Raw genomic sequence first — 25,605 nt, forward strand, 5'->3', positions numbered from 1 at the left:
TAAAATTTCATATAAAATGTTTTCTTACTTCATTCTGTGATCAAGAAACAATGGTTTTCCCCCTAAAATTTCCAGAAAATATTTATTTTCACATTGAAGGCATGTTAAACTTGAAGTTGTTCATGTACACTATTGTTCCTTCAAAAGAAATTAGACGTTTCAGAAGGCCTATTTTTAAATCTCAGAAATATTTTGAACAAAAAGCCATTTTCATTTTCAAATACAGTTTCTTTTCAAGAACAAAAATTAAAATAGTTTTGATGAAATGGGACCTTTTAAAAAAATTCAAAATTAAATGGAAAAACTTAACATTCATAAAATGGGGTTTCTAGTTTTTGTTCAAAATGTTCTCATACCTTTGATTGGAAGTATTTTGGCTTTTAGGTTGAGGGTTATTTTGGGAAATGTTTTTATGCCAAGAAAGCCCCCACACAAACAAAAATCCCCGAAATCCTGGTCTGCTCATAAAGTATAAATGGATGTGGCCATATCAATTAGCTGTTGCTACCAAAGCAACTGTGTCAAACTTAGTAGAATTACTTTCTTTCTTCTTTTGCTCTCTGACACAATTAAAAGTCTCAGTAATCTGGACATTTTTATTATTGACTGATCCTTGAGATGGTCACTCAAAATCTGTTTTCTTTGACCTACTGCATATATTTAGGGACAACCTTTTTTATTTTATTTTGGTTAAAGCCTGCAGAAAAATCAAATATTTTCATGCAAATATTACCAGGAAAGTCTGTGAATGGCCATTTATGCATATAAATAGATGGTTTGCTCTCAGTCATAATAATGGTTTTCCTCAAGTCAGCAGTGTGGATGTTCAAAAGGTCAGACTTCATCTCAGTACAAATCTGCTATGAAATGTACTTGACAAACAAGTTTTTAATTACACTTGGTATTGCTGCTAGTGCGGTCATCTGTTTGCAAAGGGATTTCATGTGTGACACGAGCCATGGAGCTGTCCCCCTATAAAAGTGTTACACATCAGTTTCCGACCTGCACTAGCCTCAGTTTAACAATCTGTAGAAATATTTTAATGTTAAATATATAACTAAGACATATTAAATACATTGACACTCCATATTTTTATATTGTTCTTATATTCTTATATTGTTCTACTGCATTACCACCTAGGAGCCTCCCTTGTCCCATTGTGCTCGGCACTGTGCAGACACAGTCAATTATAGCTGTTGGTACAGTATTGAAATACGATCCAGGCATCTTTTTACTGTCTCTCACAGTGAACTCCTCTACTTCTGCACAATTTTAACCACACACAAAGCTTATTAAAGCAGCCTAGATTAAGGAGGAGAAGCCACCCAGAACCATCGGAGGAGCCACCCAGAGCCTTATTTATTAACAATACTAATAACTGGCAGCTCGATTTGTGCATCTTCAGGAAAACCCCATTTGAAAATAAACTGTTAACCAACCCCCTTAAATGTGACTGAAGAAAAGCAGTATAAAATAGTCATGGTTATGTATAAGTGGGTTCAAAAAAGAAGTAGATAAGTTCATGGAGGATAGGTCTATCAATGGCTGTTAGCCAAGATGGGTAGGGATGGAACCCCATGCTTTCTGTGTCCTAAACCTCTGACTTCTAGAAGCTGGGACTGGATTTCAGGGGATGGATCACTCTATAATTTCCCTGTTCTGTTTACTCCCTCTGAAGCAGCCTGGACAGGATACTGGGTTAGATAGATCACTGATGACCCAGTATATCCATTCTTATGTGAATAAACAATCCATTCTAAACATGTTTGAATACTACAGTACACTTGTTATTCACACATTGATGATAAATAAAACTTCTGGGTGTGAATATAGTACATCCAGCTAGGAGACCTGGATCAAAAGAACTTTACACTGGGTGGTCAACTTTAACTTAATCTCTGTTTTCATTCTATGTGATGCCTGAAGCAGACAGCTGTTTGGATTAGGGAATCCCATCCAGCTCAGTGGCTTCTTAAATATAGAAGGGATTGGGAAACAATGGGCAGGCGAAGAAGGCGATTTATAGTCTTTACAGGTAATTTAAAACAAGTATTGCTAATGTTATGAGGAGGAAATTAATATTGCTGCTAGTATCATAGAAAATGAAAGGACTGTTCACTGTTAAAGTATCTGCTTCTTTGAATGCATCACTAAGATCAGCCACATGTAATTCCAATTCTGTGCTTTCTTTGAATACACTGAAAGCCATCCTATGGAATATTTGTTGGAATTTAAACCGTGGTTTGGATTCTATATACCTCTGAGATTCATCAAAGGGATTTTGGGAAGGTCCTTCCAAAAATAACTCCCCTACTTTACGCAGAATAAATAGTTTGCTTCTATGAATAATGGCCCAAAAACAGAGCTCTACACACTGCAGATGTATTGTACTGAAGGTCACCCAGGGACACACAGCCTACTCTGGGTTCTTGGGAGAGCTTTGTGTGAATGGAGAGATTAAGGCATTCTAGTGCCATAGCTATCTCCACTGCCATTCATTTATGTGGTGTTAATATTTTTACAATGAGTTCCTCTTTGTCTGTGCTAAATCCTACGTACAATATGATGAGAGAAGGAAGGTTGTTTGCAGAGAGGAGGAATGAGGGACCATGCAATCTTATTTATTTGTATCATCATTTCCTCAAAAGTCATTTCTTGGAAACATAACCAAAGAGACAGGTGATGCTCTCAGACAAACAAACTTATACTGAGTCCTGGTAACATTAATACTTTGCTCCAGAAATTTATTTTAGACTTAATTGGCACATGCACACACAAACGCATATGCTCTCATGGGATCGCTGTGTCTGACCAGGGCATGATCCCCAAGGAAACCCAAGTAACAGTCCCATCGCCATCCTCCATTTGGGGAAGGCCGCTTTAAATTACAACCTTATCTACACAGGACCCCTCTCCTGTGCTGAACCAGTGCCTCTCCTGGGCATGTTCCCCCTGACTCTTTGGCTTTGGAAGTCTTCCAGTAGGACTAATAGATGGACATTGTTGGATGTTACTGTTTCTCCAAAAGTTCTCATTTCTCCCAGAAAAACCTCAGCTCTTCAGTTAATTTTCAGTTTCTTGATTCCTGCTTTATTTTTCAGTCTGGGCTCTCCACTATTTGTCACAGCTTCTGTAATACCAAACTTCATTTTTTCACCTCTGCCAGAAGGACATTCTTGTTTTTATCTGTTTATTGCTTCAATTACTTGTTGCCCTGGGTAACCCCATTTCTTTATCCCAGGCTCATAACCATGGTACAGTATGTGAGTGTCTAAGAGCACTTTTAATGAATTTACTATTGGAGGCTCATCCTCTGATAGAGTATTTTCCCTGCTCATTCAGGGAGGGAACATTTCTTTTTGATTCTGGTCAAAGATAGTGCTTGTCTGATGCTGGCTTCTTTTTTTTCTTTTTTTAGTATGTACATAGCAATAATGAGCACTGACTTCTCTTCAGAGGAGAATACAGGAATTACAGTCACTGTCTGCTAGCCTACTGTTTTATTGACAGATTAAATGAGTGATAGGACAAGCTTTACTGGAGCTGCTGTTCACAGAAAAGGTGACAAGAGAGAGCTCCCCTGACAGGCAAGAACAGAGCTCAGCCTTGTTCTAAGGCCTTATCTACACTTGGCTTTTAGCCACCAGTGCAAACTCCTGTTGTAGAACAAGGTAAGCTTTGCAACAGCACAAATTGTGTTTATGCTACGAGTTTGCGTTGGTGCAACTACAGTAGTGGTTAAAATCCCAGTGTAGACAATGTGTTACTCATATAGCCTCTTATTTTACAAAATTCAGATGTACTTAGCATGGTGACAGGCACTGTACAGACAAATATGAGACAAAGTTTTTCTTCCAATTTTTTTTTTAACTCTCAGGACTGATACTTGTCTCAGCAAGCATTATCAGAAAATCAGATAACATTTTTTGCAAGAACGGGCTTGTCTGTACCCCTATCACATTTTTGTATCTTGAGCAGAATATCTACCTCGGTGATAAGACTTAACGGAGAGAAACTAGTGGTAAATCAGAACATCCACATAGCTCCACATCATAAGAATTTAGGCAATCTTCAGTGTCTCCTTAGCGACACCAATCACTATTCACTTGGGTCCTTCTCCATTTTATTTTATGAAGCTGCAAGGGAATGTAATATGGCACCTATAGATGGATCATTGGCAGCAGGCAGTGAACCTGGGACCTCTAGATCTTAATGCTCAAGCCTCTTCCCTAAACTAACAGAGCCTACTTTATTAGTTGAGGCTTATGAATCTCTATATGTGGCCCAGCCACTATGTGAAGGGGAAAGAGCACTGCACTGAATGGATATAGGTTACACATGGCTTCCCATCAGGGATCGTTTTTTCCCCCTCATCAGGTGAATTTTCACAGCTATACTTTATAAAACATAATTTGAATTGAAAACGACATTGTGTGGAGGTGTCCTCCTCCTAGCCCCAACCTACACCAAGACTGACCAAAGATTCTCTCCTGTCCCCAAGATATTACCAGCCTGAAGATTCTTTCCATCCCTGGTGTAAAGAGTCTGGCAGCATAGTGTAGTAAAATGTAATTCTCTGTGCAAGTTAGTGAGAGAAAGGTAACGGAGCTGTCATTTGATTTGTAAAGATCTACAGAACCATAATTTCAATGGTGTCACCCTTTGACACTCATCCTCTGGCTCCCAGCTCCAGCTCCTCCAGTTGGTGGAAATTTTGATAATACAGTGTCATCTGAAATGGGTCCAGTTGGGTATCATTCGAAAGCCCTTTCTCCCACAAACACAATGGTACCAAATATGACAAACCTAGAACAATTATGTAGATATATATTTGAGAAAATGATTTTAAAATCAACATTTTAAAATTGCACTTTAACATAGAGATGTGCCCTTACACCAAAAAGACATTGACCTTTGGTAATCCTAGGGAAGCTAGCCTTGACATGTAGGACTGAAAACATTTATTCACCAAAGCCATCATCTGTGTCATTTCCATCTAGGGCACCACTGCTAGACACATTATCACATAGAATCATAAAATATCAGGGTTGGAAAGGACCTCAGGAGGTCATCTAGTCCAACCCCCTGCTCAAAGCAGGACCAACATCAACTACATCATCTCAGCCAGGGCTTTGTCAAGCTGGGCCTTAAAAACCTCTAACGATGGAGATACCACCACCTCCCTGGGTAACCCATTCCAGTGCTTCATCACCCTCCTAATATCCAGCCTAAACCTCCCCCACTGCAACTTGAGACCATTACTCCTTGTTCTGTCATCTGCTACCACTGAGAACAGTCTAAATCCGTCCTCTTTGGAACCTCCTTTCAGGTAGTTGAAACCAGCTATCAAATCCCCCCTCATTCTTCTCTTCTGCAGACTAAACAATCCCAGTTCCCTCAGCCTCTCCTCATAAGTCATGTGCTCCAGCCCAACCCTTTTTGTTGCCCTCCGCTGCCTCTTCAATGTTTGCACATCCTTCTTTGAGTGTAGGCCCCAAAACTGAACACAGTACTCAGATGAGGCCTCACCAATGTGAACTAGAGGGGAAATGATCACCCTCGATCTCTGGCAATGCCCTACTTATACAGCCCAAAAGCCATAGCTTGTGAACAAGGGCACCCTATCGACTCATATCCAGCTTCTTCTCGTCTACTGTAACCCTATTCTTTTCTGCAGAAATGCTGCCCTCAGCCATCGGATCCCTAGTCTGTAGCAGTGCGATGGGATTCCTTCTGTCTTAATGTGCAGGACTCGCACTGTCCTTGGTTTGATACCTCATCAGATCTTTTGGCCCAATCCTCTAATGTGTCTAGGTCCCTCTGTATCCCTATCCCCCCTCCAGTGTTCTACCACTCTTCAGTTCGTGTCAATCTGCAAACTTGCTGAGGTGCAGTCCCCAGCCAACCCCAGATTATTAATGAAGATAGTGAACAAAACCAGCCCCAGGACTGACCCTTGGGGGACTTCGCTTGATACTGGCTGCCAACTAGACATGGAGCCATTGATATACCCATTGAGCCCGACAATCTAGCCAGCTTTCTATCCACCTTACAGTCCATTCATCCAGCCCATACTACTTTAACTTTCGGGCAAGAATACTGTGGGAGACCATATCAGAAGCTTTGCTAAAGTCAAGGAATAACATGTCCACTGCTTTCCCCTCATCCACAGAGCCAGTTATCTCATCATAGAAGGCAATTTGGTTTGTCAGGCATGATGTGCCCTCAGTGAATCCATGCTAATTGTTCCTGATCACTTTCCTCTCCTCTACACTTGCACGTCTCCATACAAGGCAGGCTGTTGGCCAAATATTTGCAGAGTGAACATCTAGTCTTTGCACATGAGCATTTGACTAGCTGAAGGATTGATTGGGGAGAGCATGGTATTTCACACACAACTGGTGCAGTTAGTCCATCCTCCAAGACCCATCTATGCCTGATAGGGAGGACAGCTTTGGATGTGCTCGATCATTCTGGAGCCATTCCATTGCGTGTTAATTTGCCCTCTTGATAGCTGGTATAAATGCATCCCGTGTGGGTGGTAATTTTTCCTCTATATGCCTGTTTGTTGGAAACCATTCACCAATGTAGCTCTGCAAGTGTCATAATATCAGTCTTCATAAACCTAAACTCACAATATCAGTCTTCATAAACCTAAACTCAGCATATGAATGCCTCTAGTGCATTTATGACCTCATCAGCAACTGTCTCAGCCATTCTGAACACCTTCAGAGTGAGGAAAGTCTTTAGAGACTGAATCAAATGCCTTCCAGTAGGATAATTTGGCCTTTCTAGCCAACCTTCCAGTAGTGTCACATCTTGCAAGGGCATGGAAACCTGGCAGTGGGGCAGCTTTTAATAGTCCAAGTGAAAGGAACACATCTCCGAGGGATAAACAGCAATGCTGTCCCCCAACAGCAGGCACAAAAATAGAATCTGGCAGAAGTCTTGAGTAGCATCTCAAGCAAGCATTTGATGTTATTTTATATTACATTTTTTGTTCTATTATTTATATTGTTCCTGCCAAATTTCTGGGTTTTTTCCCTTTATAAAGTTTAAAATGTAAAGTTATATCCGTTGTATTGGTTTGCCTCTGCCTCTCCTCATAGTAGGCATAACCTAGCCAAATCCTGGGTCACTGCATTAACAGTTTCTGGTTTGTCACAAGCTTGTCCCTTATCTATAATTGCTACAATGAAAGCCCTCTGCTGGCATAAAGTACTAGTGTTGTAAGTAGGTGCTGGCTTAGAAACACCATGCAAGATGTGCATTAGTTAGCTTTTTGTCTGCCGCACATACATTGTTCTGTTGTATTCAAACATCAGTTGGGGTATTTTCCCAAAGACTCATGGAGATCAACATCTCGCGGGGGTGTGGATGTGATCAGGAGACAAGCAAACAATTACCTTTCTGCAGTGAGCTCTGTAATAGGATCTGCTACCTTCACTTTGACTTTCTTCTTTGCATTCGAGTACAGCTTTTGTCTGTTCTTCTTGACTGGAGTCCATCCATTGATGGAGCCTTGGATAATTCTTTGGGTTTTGAAGGTTTCATACAAATAATGACCCAAAGTATCCATTCAACTACCATTTTTAGCTAGCTCATCACTGAAGACTGCTTTTCTCATTATATTAATGAGCTCCGGTTCATCATATGCAAATGAATTGCCAACATGACTAAGCTCAACCTGTAACTTTAAAATTGCCCCTTCTTGGCATTAAACACTCAACGAGTCTAGATTGAGTTTGGTTATTTCTGAGTAAATCATCCCAGCCATGATTAATATTTCATTCCAAATTCAATAGAGTTCTGGGGCTGTCAGAAAAAAACAGGAGAGAGTATTTGGATGTTGTGTTATGCCCACCAGCCCCCAATGACCTTCACTGCTCTGTTTTCATGTTCTAAGGCTTCATCTGAGACAAGAGCACAGAAGGGAACTGGTGACATTTTAACAACCCAATTTCCTTTTTGAAATTCTTCCCATATGTCCAGGTCAGACTTTTCTACACTTCTTACTTCAGTGAGGTACCAGGCAATCATTGCAGAATAGTTTATGTAAAGCAAAAAAGTATTTCATGAAGTCTTCCAATGCTGCAAGGTGCAAATTCCAATTAGCAGTCATGACAAATTGAATGAAAGGCAACAAAGGCTCAACTATCTTCAGGTATTGCTGCACCATCCCAAAAGTTGGCTTTGTCACCAATTCAACCTGATGAAATTGTTTGATCTGTTCTGTGATGTTTCAGGTCTCCACGGTGCTCAATAGGTCATGGGGAGTGGAATGTACACTAGGTGTGTGGAACTGGTTTGGCGAGTCCTGTACACTTTGGAAAATGACTTCAAACACATCAGTCTGCTGTTCACACAAGACATAGAATTATGTTATGTAATATACAGTAGAACTTCAGCATTACAAACACCTCAGGAATGGAGGTTGTTTGTAAAACTGAACAATACATTATGGTTGTTCTTTCAAAAGTTTACAACTGAACATTGACTTAATACAGCTTTGAAACTTTACTATGCAGAAGAAAACTCCTCCTTTCTTTTTATTTTTGCAGTACTTTACATTTAACATAGTACTTTTTTCTGTTTGGTTGGTTTGGGGTTTTTTTTATCTCTGCTGCTGTCTGATTGCCTGCGTCTGGTTCCAAAGAGGTGTGTGATTGATTGGTTAGTTTGTAACTCTGGTGCTCATAACTCTGAGATTCTACTGCAGGGGTCAGCAACCTATGGCACGTGTGCCAAAGATGGCATGTGAGCCAATTTTTAATGGCACGCTGGGGCCTGCCGGGACCCCAGTTTGTCATTAAAAATCCTGCCGATGCAGCAAGCTGCAGTGTCCGCGCTCCTGGGCTGGAGCGCCTGGCCAAGCGCAGCAAGCTGCCGGCCCCTTCCCCGCCTTTCCCTGGAGCCCTGCCACCGCATACAGAGCTCTGGGGGTCGGGGCTGCGCGCTCCCGCGGGGCAGCATTTGGCTTTGTGGGGAGGAAAAGACGCTCCCCGCTCATCCGGAGCCCGCGGCCTCGCGCAGCTCCGTCCCTCAGAGCGCTGTGCACACGGCGGCAGGGCTCCGGATCAGCAGGGAACCTCATGGTAAGGGGTCCGGGTCCAGGGGTGGGATTGGATAAGGGGTGGGGGCAGTCAGGGGACAGGATGCAGGGTGGGTTGGATGGAGGGGTGGGATCCCGGGGGGGTGGTTAGAGGCACGGGTCTCTGGAGGGGGCAGTCAGGGAGCAGGTGGGGTTGGATGGGGCATGGGAGTCCCTGGGGTCTGTTAGGGGGTGGGAAGTGGATAGGGGTCAGGGCAGTCAGGGGACAGGGAGCAAGGAAGGTCCTGGGGAGGCAGTTAGGGAGGAGGGGTCTCTGGAGCGGATGGTCAAGGGACAAGAAGCTGTGGGGGTTGGGAGTTCGGGGGGGCTATCAGGAGGTAGGGGTGTGGAGAGGGGATGGGCAAGCAGGGAGCAGGGGGCCATTGTATGGGTCCAGAGTTCTGGCGGTCCTGTCAGGGGGCGGGGAGCGGTTAGATAGGCATGGGAGTCCAGGGGGTTCTGTCTGGGTGCGGGGGTGTGGATAAGGGTTGGGGCAGTCAGGGGACAGGTAGGGGGTAGAATCCTAAGGGGGCAGTCAGGGGACAAGGGACAGGGAGGCTTAGATGGGGGTGGGGTCCCAAGAGGGGGTAGTTGAGACAAGGAGCGGGGGGGGAGTTCTGGGGATGAGGGGCAGTCACCCAGCCCTCTGCCCTGAACCCTGACGCCCCCACACACACACCCAGCCCTCTTCCTTGAGCCCTGCACACACCCCCAGGCCCCTGCCCTGAGCCCTGTACCACCCAGCCCTCTGTTGACTCCACCCCTCCGCATGACCCCAGCCCTGACTTTGGCACCCCGACACAGACCCAGCCCCCCTACCCTGACACCTGCACCCCCCTCACATGTGCCTAGCCCTCTGCCCTGACTCTTGCACCCCCCATATCCCATGCACCCCGCACATCCCCATCCCTAACCCCACCCTGAGCACCAAACGGGAGCTCCTGCACCCCCACTCACATTCCCACCTGCACCCCTCACACCAAATGGGAGCTTCCCAGGTAAGTGTCCCCACACCCAAACCTCCTGCCCCAACCCTGAGCCCCCTCCTTCATTCTAGCTCCTGGCCAGACCCTTCACCCCCAGCACTGTGCTCGGTTGACTCCCACTCTCAGCTCAGTGCAGAGACAGAAAGAGAATAGGCCAGAACCAGGGAGAAGGTAGGTACCCTCTGTATGTGGGCATGCTGGGACCCCAGATCGGCCGCGGGCTGAGCGGGTCCGGTAGCCAAGATCCCAGCTGGCAGGAGCCGGCGGATGGAACCCCCGAGCGGCAATAGGCTGAGCCGCTCAGCCCACTGCCGGTCTGGGGTCCCAGCTGCTGGCCCCGCACAGCCCGCTGCTGGTCTGGGGTCCCGGCTGCTGGCCCCACACAGCCCGCTGCCGGTCTGGGGTCCCGGCTGCTGGCCCCGCACAGCCCGCTGCTGGTCTGGGATTCTGGCTGCCAGACCCTTCCTAGCTGGAGTCCCAGCCGCAGGCCTCACTCAGCCAGTGATGGTGGACCTAATGGTGGACCATCACAGGACCTAACCAGATCAGCCACACCATCACCGGTTCATTCACCTGCACGTCCACCAATGTAATATACGCCATCATATGCCAGCAATGCCCCTCTGCTATGTACATCGGCCAAACTGGACAGTCTCTACGGAAAAGGATAAATGGACACAAATCAGATATCAGGAATGGCAATATACAAAAACCTGTAGGAGAGCACTTCAACCTCCCTGGCCACACTATAGCAGACCTTAAGGTGGCCATCCTGCAGCAAAAAAACTTCAGGACCAGACTTCAAAGAGAAACTGCTGTGCTTCAGTTCATCTGTAAATTTGACACCATCAGCTCAGGATTGAACAAAGACTGTGAATGGCTTGCCAACTACAGAACCAGTTTCTCCTCCCTTGGTTTTCACACCTCAGCTGCTAGAACAGGGCCCCATCCTCCCTGACTGAACTAACCTCGTTATCTCTAGCTTGCTAGCATATATATACCTGCCCCTGGAAATTTCCACTAAATGCATCTGACGAAGTGAGTATTCACCCACGAAAGCTCACGCTCCAAAACCTCTGTTAGTCTATAAGGTGCCACAGGATTTTCTGCTGCTTTTACTGTCTTAAGTATAATTTAAAAACCCTATTTTAAACACTTTCTTGAATATGTATCTGCATAGAATCATAAAACTGGAAAGAATCTCCCCTGCACTTGTAGCAGGACTAAGATTATCTAGACCATTCCTGACAGGTGTTTGTCTAACCTCTTCTTAACCTGCATAATTGTTCTAGGTTTGACATGTTTGGCACCATTGTCTTTGTGGGATAAAGGGATTTTGAATAATACCCAATTATGATTCTGTAGATTTTTGCAAATCAAATGATACCTCTCTTACCTTTCTATTGCCCATAGAATTATGCATGTTCCCTGACAGAAAGAGCCAGATCCAAAACCCACTGAAGACAATAGAAAAGCCTTTTATGACTTCAGTGGGCATTGGATCAGACACAAAGTGGACCACTACTCTGAAAAGTGACTTTGCAATATGGCATCACTGGTTCCTATATTTATTGTCTCACTGATTTCCAGATCAATTATGCTGAGTTACTAGTTTAAAAAAAAATCTTTTTCTACCCGCCAGCCCTGGAAACTCCATCTGGTATCTGAGAGTCAAACTGGGTTCTTTCTGCCTCACATGTCACTAACAGTAAGGATTCTGCAATCAGGACATAGCTAATAATTCTGCGGATGGAGTGTGAACAGAAATAACATCAAACTCCCTCTCCCTCTGCAGGGCTAAAATGAGTAAAGGATAGCAGAAAATTACTTTAGTCAGTAAACAGAAACAAATATCCACAGGGAGCAGAGCTACTGAGTAAGAAGGGGCCTACTTTGCAGAACAAAACCACACTTTAAGGTCAGATCCTCCTCCATAATTTTGTTCTGCTAGAGAAAAAATAATAAAATATAGGAACATGAGTAATTGATACTAATTTATCCAAACTTAAAGGCTTACGTCTTTTCTAGCTGTATTCTTTTTCTCCTTCCGCTTCTTTATTCTCTTCCACTCTCACTTCCATTTTCTCCTCCCCGTCTCTCAACTGATTATCTATTTCTGTGTGTCTCCAATTTCCTTTCCTTCATCTTTAGATCCTCATCTGCTTTTTAATATAATAATCTATTTCCATAAGGATCTAATTCTGACTTTAGTTAAACAGATAGATACAGGAGGACAGAACAGGACCCTAAGCATGTGCTCATCACTGTGTCAAAGCACATAATAAAAATGTACACCGCTAGCCCGCTATAACGCAACCCGATATAACACAGGTTCGCATATAGCGTGGTAGCAGCAGGGCTCTGGCAGCGCTTTAAAGGATCTGGGGCTCCAGCTGCTGCAGGGAGCCTTGGGCCCTTTAAGTCACCGCTGGAGCCCTGCCATTGCTACCCCGGGGCTGCAGCACTGGGGCTCGGTCAGCAATTTAAAGGGCCCAGGCTCCTTGCAGCGGCCGGAGCCCAGAGTTCTTTAAATCACCACCGGAGCGCTGCTGCTGCTACCCCAGGGCTGCAGCAGCAGGGCTCACCGACAATTTAAAGGGCCTGGGGCTCCGGCTGCTGCGGGAAGCCTCGGACCCTTTAAATCCCGCTGGAGCCTTGTCGCCGCTACCCCGGGGCTGCAGCAGCAGGGCTCCTCGCAACCGGAGCCCTGCGCTCTTTAAATCACCACTGCAGCCCTGCAACCACTACCCCAATATAATGGTGTTTCACCAGGCGGTAGGGATTTTTGGCTCCCCACGGCCACGTTATATCAGGGTAGAGGTGTATCCCTACAGTATAAAGGCCTGAATGTGGTATAGTTTCCTCCCTCCTTCTGCCTAAAGAAATGTGTTATTCAGTATAACATAGCATACTACTTAAGTATGTACAAAACACATCAGTGTGGAAAAACGAGATGAACTGTATACACATTACAAAAAAGAAACTCTTGGCATGTACAGAAAAACACTTCAAAAATAATATTACACAATGTTGCTGTCACCTCCATGCCAGAAAGAACAGAAAATGAACCAGTAGCACTGCAACTCATACTTATTGAAATTACATTGCAGAACTGGCCTCCTGCTTCTCAGATGACAAGCTGATCCACATTCTAATCTCTTGCGCAAATATGTGAATTACAAGAGGATGGAATTCCCCTAAATCCCCTATGCCATGTGATTGGATCAAATGTATTTCTAATCGCAACACAAATAGAAGTTAGCATATATGAACAGAAACAGCTATAAACACTGTAAGTAGATCCTAGGAGCAACAAATACAGAATTTTTAAAAATTGCCTTTTTTCCTTCTTTGTCAGTAAGAAATCTCACTAACAATCTTTTGCAGACACCTCTGTGTATCTCTCTGTGAATTTCAATGCTTCCCTTTTAATCTTTTTAGTAATTTCAGGGAAGAGAGTTTTAACTGCTGACTCCAGTCTCTTAGGCTATTCAGGATGTTCCAGCTTTTTCCTTTTCGCTCCTTTTGCCAGACACCTTCTCAGTGCGCCAGACACCTTCTCAGTGCACCAGACACCTTCCTTGTGTCATTAGCAACATTTGAGTTTTCACACTCGACTCATCATTATTTGACCCCCCCAAAACTCTTGGCTATCCAAAGAGCTCCAAGCGTTTACTGCCTATACTGGCCATCATTCTTCCACCCCCTCCCCGACCCCCAAGACTGGGGGGCCAAAGGGAAGAGAATGCAAAGAGGAAAAACTTCTTGTGGTGGTGGGATTCTCCAAGACTGTATGGTGGCTAAACAAAAGAAAGGAGAGAGTGAGGCGTGGCTAGTTTCTGGTTTTGATTTGAAAACTTCCCAATTAGAAAGAATAAAAATATGTCTCTCGAAAGCAAACTGAGATTATGGAGAAAAATAACCCAATCTGAGGAAAATCTGCAGTCAGACCCCAAAGAACTAGATTTACATTGCTTGAGATTATCTCTGTTTAAAATTTTCAGGGAAAAGTCTTACCTCCTGGTTGTTGACATTTTGAGTGATACATGTTTTTGAGTTATGTTGGAGGTGGGAGGGAAAGGTGCTTTTGCAAATATTGGTTTCAATGTTTTGACAGAACAGGAATACAAACAACTGTTGTCAAAATTAGTGCCTAGAGTACATGAAGTTACCCTATTACTCTGGGTGTCCAGAGAAAGATTTCACCATGGGTTCTAGTTATTGCAGTCATTTAACGTTCCTGACCACTTCTGATTTGATGGCAGACTGACACGAGGCATTTCCTGTAGCCTCTCTCCTTTGTCTCAAACATGAAGAAATTTTCTTCCTCACGCTTCAGTTGACATGGTTTCCCATATCTGATGCCTACTTCTACAAAGCATTTCCAACTTCTTTGTTTCTGTACAGTGAAGCAGAAGGTATGTCTGGTGCAGTTTCTCCACTGGCACATGAATTGCACACCTCTTTTGGAGGTGTAGTGTACCTTATGTCTAATGGTTTTCAGATTAGCAATGAGCCACTATTGCTTGGTCCCAAGTTCGTCCAGGTACCTTCAACAACCCAAAGTTTGCCAGTAACCTGTATTGATTTTGTGCTATTAGCTGTGGCTCATTGACTTTACAGCTAATTTAAAAAACACATTACTTAAGTGGTGTTTACGCAGTGTGTATCCTTCCACTATGAAACTAGTTTCTACTCAAAAGCTGATACAAAATATTAGGGGAAAGGTTATAAATGCCTGTTCTAAACTATTCTAATTGTATTATTTTTTTTTTAATTTCCTTCTAACATTAACTTATTTTTCCAAAGTTCCTGGGGTATTTGTGTTCCTAGCTCCCCTGTCCTGTGGCCCAAATGTCTAGCTGCCTTTTCAACAGCAGTTTATGGCCTAACAGCCAGTTTCAGCTCACTTTCTTCTATTAAAAAAACAAGTGGAATAATGAACTACTCAGTTTTAGCTTTTATAGTAGAAAATGGGTTAAAAATAGCTAAAAGGCCAAAAACCACTGTGAAAGAGCAGAGTGGCACTTGACCAAAAGGAACAGTTAAAATGTCACTTTTTCTCCTCTTGGCCTTCCTCCTTTTTGTTTCAATTCAATCTAACTCTTCCACCTCTTCAATTAAGGTATGACAGAACTCACAATAAACATCTCACAGTACCCCAACAAGGCCTCCAGCAAATCAAGGGAAGACCAGAATTGACATTCCTGATATAAATAACAAGCAAAAAAAAACATTTCAAGTAAATGAACAAAAAGACAACCAACCATTCAGGCCTCCTTTATACATCCTAAGGAAACAAAAAAGGGTTATGGAATTAAACTAAATCAAGCCTGAAACTGGTTTAGATGTATCTATAGTAGGGGTTTGCACTGCTGTAACTAGATTGATTTTTAAATTGTTACACTGGTCCAACTTTTCTAATATAGGCCAGGTCTAATCCAATGTATTACAAAAGTGCCAGCATCTTTCCTTTTATTTTTTTTCCCTTAGCTATTTTCCCGTTTGATTCTCATATTACACATTGGAATAAATGCACAGGCATTTCTTTCAGTGTGTGATCACTCACTATCTATTTTTCCTTTAAAGAATTTCAATTTAAAAATTTACATTACTTATATTAAAGTAGTGCTGAGACGCCCTGATAGGTGCCAAGTTTTGTTGCACAAGGAACTGCACAAATGTATGGGTAGTCATTTGTCCTTGTCCTAAAGACTGATGTTAACCGAAAAAGCCTGCATTATAGGTAAGAATTTAAGGCTGTGATCTTGCGAAATGGTCTGTGTGGATGGCTCCCCATGTCCAGTGTAGGTGAGAGGCTTCTAGGAGCTAGCTCTCAGACCCAAGAGATAACTGGTGAATCCTATTAACTGGGAGAAAAAAGGGGAGACTTAGTCTTCTCAGACTGAGATACTTTTCCTGTATGCCCCCGTTCCCCCTCATAAGGGAAGGGTGAGAGCATTCAGAGATGGGCTGAATCCTAACACTTGGGCTGAAGGGGACCAACTCTGAATATTGGTTATTTGGCAAGGGTCCTTTTAACACTGCACTGCACTCAAGTAGATGCCTGGTATTTGGGGGTGGGTGGGGTGGACTCCCTTCTACTAAAAGTAAAATAAATAAAGTTGCAGCCCCTCTCCTTTTCAATCCATCCCTGCATCTATGTTTCATTCCCCTGTGTGACCTGATCTGCTATGTCATGGTTGAAAATGTGAAGCTGTGATTCTGCAAAATTGTCTCTGAGGATGGATTCCCACTGAAGTCAGTGGGGCTCCACACGGGCACAGGTCTCTGCCTGCTCAGACTAACTTACTGGATCAGGGTCTAAGTCAGGTAATGTGAAGTTAAAATTCTCACAGCAGCTACAACTCAGCCTATTTGCACATGGCTAACGTGTACCTTTAACATCATGACCAGTAATATTACAAAACGAAAAGAGAAATAAGTTACAGTTGCTGTGGGAACCATTACTCAGTGCTTTCATTTCACTTTTGCCATGAGCAGATCTTCCAGCCTATACACTTTCAAATGGGAATGGGGGGGAATATCTGTTGGGAGGAGGTTTTAATTCTGAGTTTCTTCAGAGTGTCCAATTTACTTTCTTCATTAATTAAACTGGTCACCAAAAGAAATACACACAATCTCCACCCTTACATTAAGCATTTTTTTCCTTTGTGGGTCTTCTAATCTTCACCAACTTCCTCGGAAATTATAGATCCCCTCCCAGCCTTTCTGTTTCTGTGATTTTATTGATGGTTTTCTCCTTCCTTCTTTGCCTCTTCTGCTTCACTTTCATGACTTCTCTCCTCTTCCTCATTCCCATCTATGCTGTTGCTCCCATCCACAGGTTTTGCCTAGAGCAGGGGTCGACAACCTATTATGGCACACGTGCCAAAGGTGGCATGCGAGCCAATTTTGCCTGGCACACGGCTGCCAGCTGGGGTCCCTGCTCCCAGTCCCACTCAGCCCACTGCTGGCTGAGTGAATGGAACCCCAGGCCGGCAGAAGGCTGAGCAGGGCCGGCAGCTGGGACCCCAGACCAGCAGCAGCCGCATCCCCTATATCCCCTGTCACCGCACTCGGGTTCTGTGGCTCACAGGACTGTGAGCTGCCAGGGCATGGGGCCCTGAGCCTGCTGCGGGAGGAGCTGCGGCTCACACTCCTGGGAGCCACAGAGCCTGAGCGCGGCAAGGGAGGAGCCGGGGGGTGCATGGGGACCGCCGCCCACATGCATCTGCTGCAGGAGTCCCCTGGGGTAGGGGCATGGGACCACAGCCTGGGCAGACACGCCCCCTGGCTGACCCCTCACCACGCTCAGGTTCTGCGGCTCCCAGGAGTGTGAGCTGCCGCCGCTGCCCCCCCTCTTACAACTCCCCCCCCGGCAGTTCCTCCCTTCTGCTGCCTCAGGGGTGTGGAAAAGGGTTGGGGCAGTCATGGGACAGGTAGGGGGTGGGTCCTAGAGGGGCAGTTAGGGTGGGGGGGTCTCAGGAGGGGACAGTCAGGGGACAAGGAGCAGGGAGGTTTAGGTAGGGGGTGGGGTTCTGGGGGGCAGTTAGGGTCAGGGGTTCCAGGAGGGGGCAAGCAGGGGGGAGTTGGGGGTTCTGACAGGGGCAGTCGGGGTGGAAAGTGGGAGGGAGTGGATGGAGGCAGGGACAGGGCACGGCTCTCCCCTCTTTTTTGATTGTTGAAATATGGTAACCCTAGGCAAGGGGGGGGCAAGGGGCACATGGGGGCCGGCGCCCGCATACATCCACTGCAGCCTGCAGGAGCCCCCTCGGGGATGCCAGTCCACAGCCTGGGCAGAAGGGGCAGGGGGCACAGCTGCTTCCCGCTAGCGGCACCGCCGCCTTTGCAGGGCTGCTGTCCCCCTGCACCGTGCCGGCTCCTCCATGGCTGGGGCTCGCTGCTGCTGCAAGCAGGATGCTCTAGCTCTTCGGTGCCTTCGAAAGGCGGCTCCTCCCTGGCGAGCTGCTGCAGCGTCCCAAGCCCGGCAAAGCTAGTGAGTGGACTCAGGGCGGGGACCACCGGGGTGGGGTGGGGAAGGCTCCCAGGGGGGGCTGTGCACCCTCCAGGGAAGTTCAGGGGGCGGGGAGGGGGGAACCTGGTCTGGGGAGCAGCCGAGGGCGCAAAATATCCTTGTGCCGGCTCTGCCCCAGGGGGTGCATGCACCCAGGAGCGCTGCCAGCTTTTTTGGCGCCCTCGGTGGTGGAAGGTCCCGCCCCTGAAATACAGATGACGACCGTGGCAGCCAAAGATCCGGCCACTGCGGTTGCCACCCTCCAAATGTTAGCACCCTAGGCAACCGCCTAGGTCACCTAATGGGTTGCGCTGGCCCTGCGTGCACCCCAGGTGTACTAAACTGATAAGATCTGCATTTTAATTTAATTTTAAATGAAGCTTAAACATTTTAAAAAACTTGTTTACTTTACCTACAACAATAGTTTATAGACTTATAGAGGTCTTCTAAAAACGTTAAAATGTATTACCGGCACGTGAAACCTTAAATTAGAGTGAATAAATGAAGACTCAGCACACCTGTCTGAAAGGTTGCCGATCCCTGGCCTAGAGGAACACAGCCAGCCTGAAACTGATATAAACCTAGTCAGTTTCACTTTCTTGGCATGATGAAAGCACTGTAGGCAGAGCTTGCAAAATGCACTCAACCAATTATCAGCAGTGCCTAAGGAACTGACCCAAAGTTTAAACTTTTGTGTGTGTGTGTGTGTGTGTGTATAGCTAACATTTTCAACAGTGGCTAGTAACTTTGAGTGACTCCATTTCTGGGCACCCAATTTGTGACACGTTTTCAGAAGTACTGTGCAACAAGACTGAAACCAAACCCAATTAGCAGATGATGATGTAGTGGGGAAAATATTATGCTTCTTTTGCTGAACTCCCTGTTGCAGATGTTTTGCTAACTCAATCGAGTATTAAGGAGAGAAGAGTGACTCTCTAGAGATGACGTGGGCTATGCAGTTCTTGGATAGGAACTTGGGGAGCCTAGTGAAAAGGCTTTGGCTGGATTTTGTGTTTCAGCAGGAGTTATTCCAGGGAATAAAACCAAACTGCAGGAAGATGGGTAAAGTTTTGACCTGCTGAGACTACTGAAAACATGTTCCCATCACTTTTGTTCTGCTGGTGCTCCTTCTGTTGTCAGTGTGGGGACGTGTGTGTGGGGGCAGCAATGTCAGCACAAACACTGCCTTTGGGATTGTCCTGTAAGAGAATATTTAAATTGTAAATAGACTGTGTTGGGTATCAGTGGGATACTTGCAATCTTCACCCAGCCTTGAATCCCACTAAATTTTAATTCCTTGACCTTTGAACATTTATATTTACAAACATAACTGCCTCAGCATTGCAGTGGATCTAGGGCATGATGATGGATGGAGTCAGAGGAAGAATCTAGATAGATATCTTTTTACCATTGTGTGGCAACTGATTTCAACAGAAATATGTAATTATGAAATATGTTATTCAAAATGCAAGAATGAATTTGCTGCAGTCCAAGATACACATGATGGACGCTCATTCCCTGAAGAATTACAGTCTAGAAACATATTACAAAATCTAGAATCTAACTTAGTTCTAAGACTTCACATACATTAGATCAAATCTGAACTGAGAATCATTAGGAACCATTGTTCCAAATGCTGTGGTCAATGGTTCCCCATGCAACATTAGAAATTAAAGGAATTGCAAAGGGTGTAACTCAGCACAGAATTTGGCCATATCGAGGGAGGCCAAATTCTGCCCTGGGATGCACACACAGAGCTTCCTTTAAAGTTAACTAGAGGATCGGGTGTACTTGCAGAACAAGCATTTGGTCTATGTAATTTGCCAGCTACTACCATTTTAGTACAGTCATATTCTCATTTCTGATCAAGTATAAGGACATGTTTTAACTCTTCATTATCTCCCAGTTCATAATGATAATAGCAAAGGTACCAAACACAAGCAAATAGTAATTCAGAACCCTCATATTATTGGGTTGTTGTTTTTTTTCTCTCCTCACCTCAGGGAAGCCCTATTTTTTCAACTGTGCATTCAAAATAAATAAATCATCATTCTGTTAAAATGTTCTGAAAAAATGCTAACTCTCAGACTATTCAGCAGCAGCAGACAAACTCAAATCCTAACAGCTGCTGAAATGTCCCTCTTTAATCTATAACGCTTCCTGCAGGCTTTTCTGCATTTTTTTTATTCATTCATATTTGGGTAATTTAATAGATCATCCTCTTTAAAAAAAACAACAAAACAACAACAAATTCTCAAAGAGCCACTTGCAATGACCCCTTCAGGCTGACTCCACACACATACGCCCAGCTGCACTGAGATCCGCACACAGGCAGAGACCCAGAGCTGGTTACAACTTCCTCATTCCTGGTGGGGAAGGAAGGAGACTACCATCACAACCGTTTTCTTGGGCTGGAGGTCTCAAATCCACCAGCCCTGCTGCAGCTGCCGCCGTTGAAGCAGCCCAGGGCATTCCTGTGATTGCTCACCATCCACACCATGCCGAGCGATTCCCCCTTTCCCTCCGGCTTCCAAGCCGAGAGGGAAGGGGGGGACATGCCAGCAGGAGGGAGGCGTGACCTGTAGCTAGGTACCAGCTGGGCCAGCAATGCGATTTCTCGGGGGAGGGCTTCAGACACTGGCTTGACCCCCGCGCGGGGTGCAGGGAAAGCCCGGGGCCGTGCTGCCCCTTACCCTAGGCTCTGCAGCTCCTCTAGCACTTCTTCTTCTTGCTCCTCGGGGAGGGTCCTCATGCCTCGGCTCATCTTCGCGCCTCCTCCCGGCTCTGCTTTTCCCATCCGCACCTGCTGCTCGCGCCCCGCCGCGCGCGGGACGGGAAGGCAGCGACCGGGGACTCCTGCCCCGGCTCCCGCTCCCCGGGCAGCAGCAGCGGAGACGCTCCCCAAGAGCAGCAACCTGCTGCTGCAGGGCCAGCGAGCCGAATGAGGAAGTGAGAGCGGGTCCCTCCCTGCACCTAACCGCCCTGCCGAGGCGCAGGCAGGGAAGGAAGAGCTGCGCTGTGTGCAAGGTGTTGTGCCTCTAGCGAGGAGGCGGAGGAAGGCTTGTGGCTAAGGAGCAAGCCTAGGCAATTCTCCGCCTCTAGACAGCCTCCTAATTTTCTGTGAGACCGCCCCGCCGGAGATCTGGAGTGGCCCCTACAGGAACTGAGTAAGCGATGGCCTGGTCCTAGGCTCAGAGTTAACGTGACAGACACACGTACTTGTCAGCTGTGCAGTTTACCTAGCTCAGCGGGTAGATCTCGGTTGCAATCATTGTGCTTGGGAAGGGGAGTATTGACCTTCCCCTGACTCCAATGAGTTGTCTCCCCGATGGAGCAGATCATTTTTCAGATAGTTTGTGGTTTGGTAGGGCAGTGGCCCAGCTCCTTTATATAAGCTGTGCTCTTAGGTCAGCGGAATTGCAAGACTGGGTCAGGCCTGACACCTAGTCCATCTGACAGGTGGCCAGTACCTGGATGTTTCAGAAGAAAATGTAAGAACCCTGCAGTAGGTAGATGGGGGATAATTTTGCCTCCTTTCCAGGGCCGGCTTTATGACCCAATGGGGCCAGATTAGAATACTCAGTGGCGGAGCGTCTGCTCTGAGTTTTCCGCGGCACAAAAGGACCCCCCGCCGTCGAAATGCCACCGAAGACCCCTAGAGTGGACCCCCCACTGCCAAAATGCTGCCGGAGACCTCCGGAGCAGACCCCCTGCTGCTGAAATGCCACCAAAGACCCCCAGAGCAGGGCCCCCTTAGGCGCAGGGACGGGGCCCTTTTCAGCACGGGGCCCGATTCCGGGGACTTGGGTGAATCGGCTAAAAGCCGGCCCTGCTCCTTTCCCCCCCTACAATTAGGTATCATCCCAGTCTCTAATAGTTAGAGATTGGCTTAATCCTAAAGCATGAAGTTTAATATCCTGTCCCAAATTTTTGCAAGACTTAATTATAACTTTGTGTCATTCCCACTGGAAACAAAGTATAAAAAATGCAGCTGAAAGGATTCATGCTTACTGTATTATGCAGTCCTTCCTGAATTTTTTTTCTATTGTGTATGCAGACTCATGCTTCCCAATGTTTATCTGACTTGTGTGTCATATAATAATCTGTAAACATTACATAAATGTTTGCAGATTTCATAAAAATGAGCAAAAATCTTGGATTACACACAACAGTCTTTTATTTAACATGCTAATGTAAATGTTGATAACAAAATGACACACTTTTCCTTACCCATAGCAGCTCTGATTGACACCGCTGCGAAAATTGCAGTTGCTCTTAAACTGGTTTTAAAAGCATTACACACCTAAGAATTACATCACATTGCTGCTAATACATGTGCATATGCAAACTTTTTTTTCTGCAATGAAAAAAGGGGATGGCCTTTTACAGGGGATGGTAAATTCGCAGACAGTAAAACTAAGGCTTGATAAACCAACAGTTAAATTCCTCTGTAAATATGCATTTTTTACATGAGTGTAATGTGCCAATGATAGCATTTGCAGATCCGATAATAAGATTGCTAGCTGCGTTCTTACCATGTGTATTAGTGTTTTGAATCCATGCTCATAGAATGTCTAGATTTAGAGTGTGCCAATTAAGTGCTGCCCTGAGGGTGGGACACAGTCACCCTGCTTCATGGGGAGGTTCCAAAGCAACTGTGCCTCAGAAACACAATCCTTCCATGAGTGACAAGTGTGCAGGGGATGTATGCAGACTGCACTATCCTTGACAATGGTACAGCTTGATAACCTGCACCTGACCCACTTTGGCTGCTTATTGGGGAATTAGAATGTGTAATTCACCACCTGTGTGGCTCCCCAGGGGTTAATGCCAGCCATCATGTCACTCAGAGCTTGGATGTATGATGTGGTGGTAAAAACACCTGAGGCCTCTCTATGCTACATCTTCTAATGTTACTACCACCCATGGAGAATGGGCGACAGGAGATTTGATGATTACCTGTTCTGCTCATTCTCTCTGGGGCATCTGGCATTGGCTAGATGGACCTTTGGTCTGACCCAGTATGGCTGTTCTTATGTAGCTGGTCCAGTGATGAATTACAAGTTTACATTTCCTAATATAAATAAGTCCTGTCAGGTGGTTTCTGGGGGGAGGTGGGAGATGGAAATAGTCTGGATTTATCTCCTTCCTGCCCATCATTACTGCTCCATTTGCATGATGTGTATCCCCAGTGATGCACAAAGGGAGCAGTCTTTTTTCCTGCTACTGCTACCTCCTTACCTTCCCCATTCATACCCATCACCAGTATATCTTCTCAAGGCTATCCTGAAGAGACTTCTCCACACACAATTCCACACCTCCCTATTAACAGATTTGTCTTGGGATTTATGCCCTGAAGTCTGCACAGAAAGGGGCAGGCCTGCTGATTGCCTCCTGAAGATGTCAATGGCCCACTGGGTTTAGTAGACTATCAGGCCTCCTCCATCTCAATAAGATAATATCAAGTAGTGAGAGCCACAGAGTGAGGGGAGCTGTGTGAGGACTGAGCCTCATGGGATGTGGTTTTCATAGCTTCAGAAAATCAACTACCTGATGTTTAATCAAGCCCAAGAACCTTTAACATTTCCCATTGCTGGTGTTCGTTCAATTTTGCCAAGCTGTTGTTAGCTTTGGTGGATGTTCTGATGATTTTTACAGTGTGGTGGCTGCATTATGTGCATCTTTTTATGTGTTTAAGACAATGTTTCTGCTGGATTTTCTGTGTGTTATGTATTTTTTCAGTGCTTTTTAAACTGTTTTTATTCATGCACTTACATGTTATACACTTGGAATATGCAGATGCTGCCAAATTCTTGTCTTTGTTAAGCCACTTTGTTAATGTGAAAATCTTTCAATGAACCTGTTATGTTCATGATATAGAAACAGAGAAAATAGCAAAAAGCATAAAATACTCTTTCTGGGAGGCTGAATTGTAGTAGTATACCTCTACCCTGATGTAACACGACCCGATATAACACAAATTGTATGGATATAACACAGATATAACGTGGTAAAGCAGTGCTCCCGGGGGGCGGGGATGCGCACTACAGTGGATCAAAGCAAGTTCGAGATAACACGGTTTCACCTGTAACGCAGTAAGATTTTTTGGATCCCGAGGACAGTGTTATATTGAGGTAGAGGTACTTTATTTCTTAAAATACAGAACTTTTAGATACAAGAACCAAAAACAGAGAGAGAAAGAGAAAGCAGGCTGCTTCTTAAGGAAAAGAGGCATAGCTCAACCAACCTTTCTGCAGGCTGGCTCCCTGCAAACTGACTGCTGATAGACTCAGTTTGTACATTTCTGTACAGAGCCCCGTAGTCTACAAGCAGGACCAGGGGCAGCTCCAGGCACCAGCACAGCAAGTGCGTGCTTGGGGCGGCCTCCCAGTCGCCGTGAGGGCGGCAGGCGGGTGGCTTTCGGCAGCACGCCTGTGGGAGGTCCACCAGACCTGCAACTTCGGCAGCAATTTGGCAGCAGGGATGCCGATGGCGCGGCACCGGTGGACCTCTGGCAGGTGTGTCGCCGAATCCACATTACCAGCGGACTGCCCGCAGGCGCGCCACTGAAACCAAAAAACATAGAGCTGTCCCTGAGCAGGATTAGGAAACCCCCCGAGAATTTTAGGTAATAGCTTACAAGTTTAACACAGATTTCAAATGCACGACTGAACCAAAAATTGCTTGCAGCAAATACTTCAATGTAATACATTCAGTCTGAAATTTGCATCTTATGCCCATTGTTGAGCGAGTGGTATATACTTAAAAGAGTGAGCAGAAGTGGTATGTACTTTTCTGATATACACAGTAATGAGAATAAGACATGCTGTTACTGTGTATTGGTCAAACATGAAAGGTTGGCAAGAACAGCCTGGTGCCCTGCTAATTAAAGATTCATAGATTATAGGCCATAAGGGAACACTGTCCTCTTCTGTAACACAGGCCAGAGAACTTCCCTGAATTCATTCCAGAGCAGATCTTTCAGAAAAACATCAAGTCTTGATTTTAAAAGTGAAGCTATTAATATTATATTACATATAACAAAAAATTCAGAATATATTCAGGCACAATCATCCAATAGTTGGAAATCTCACCCAGAATCCCATTTTATTTGGAGGATTATCCCTTGGAAAAAAATACGTAATGTTGACCATGCCTGTTTACATATTCAGTGACTCTGGAGAGCACCACACTTCCTTCCTCTTTCTTCTCCCCCCACCAGGCTCAAACAGTTCCTGAACTTATGAATTTACCAGTGTATCCTGGTTAAACTCACCAGACCTTTGTATTTTTGAGTAGTGGTTCTGCAGAGCCCCACTCTGTGTCCTACCATTAGACTGCCTTGCTCATTTGTTGATTTGGGACTTTATCCTTACATCGGGGCTTGCTTTGCCATGTCAAGAAGCTGTACATTAAAGATATGCAAACATCCTCCCCACGGTTGCTATTTGCGTGTGAAAGCAAAATATCATGTGTATGAAAAGGTCATGCTCTTTGTCTTGGCACTGATT

At 45.4% G+C, this 25,605-nt stretch overlaps 1 protein-coding gene across 1 annotated transcript in view; it reads right to left on the reverse strand.

The window, feature by feature from the left end:
• DAPP1 (dual adaptor of phosphotyrosine and 3-phosphoinositides 1) overlaps positions 1-21,091 on the reverse strand; it is a 51,560-nt gene extending 30,469 nt beyond the window's left edge. The window contains exon 1 of the mRNA XM_032763028.2: positions 20,788-21,091. Coding sequence (XP_032618919.1) covers positions 20,788-20,891 — 104 coding nt within the window. The 5' untranslated portion in view covers positions 20,892-21,091. The remainder of the gene's footprint in view (positions 1-20,787) is intronic.
• Positions 21,092-25,605: the final 4,514 nt, after the last annotated feature.

Source organism: Chelonoidis abingdonii, chromosome 5, assembly GCF_003597395.2.
Source record: "Chelonoidis abingdonii isolate Lonesome George chromosome 5, CheloAbing_2.0, whole genome shotgun sequence".
Lineage (NCBI taxonomy): Eukaryota > Metazoa > Chordata > Testudines > Testudinidae > Chelonoidis > Chelonoidis abingdonii.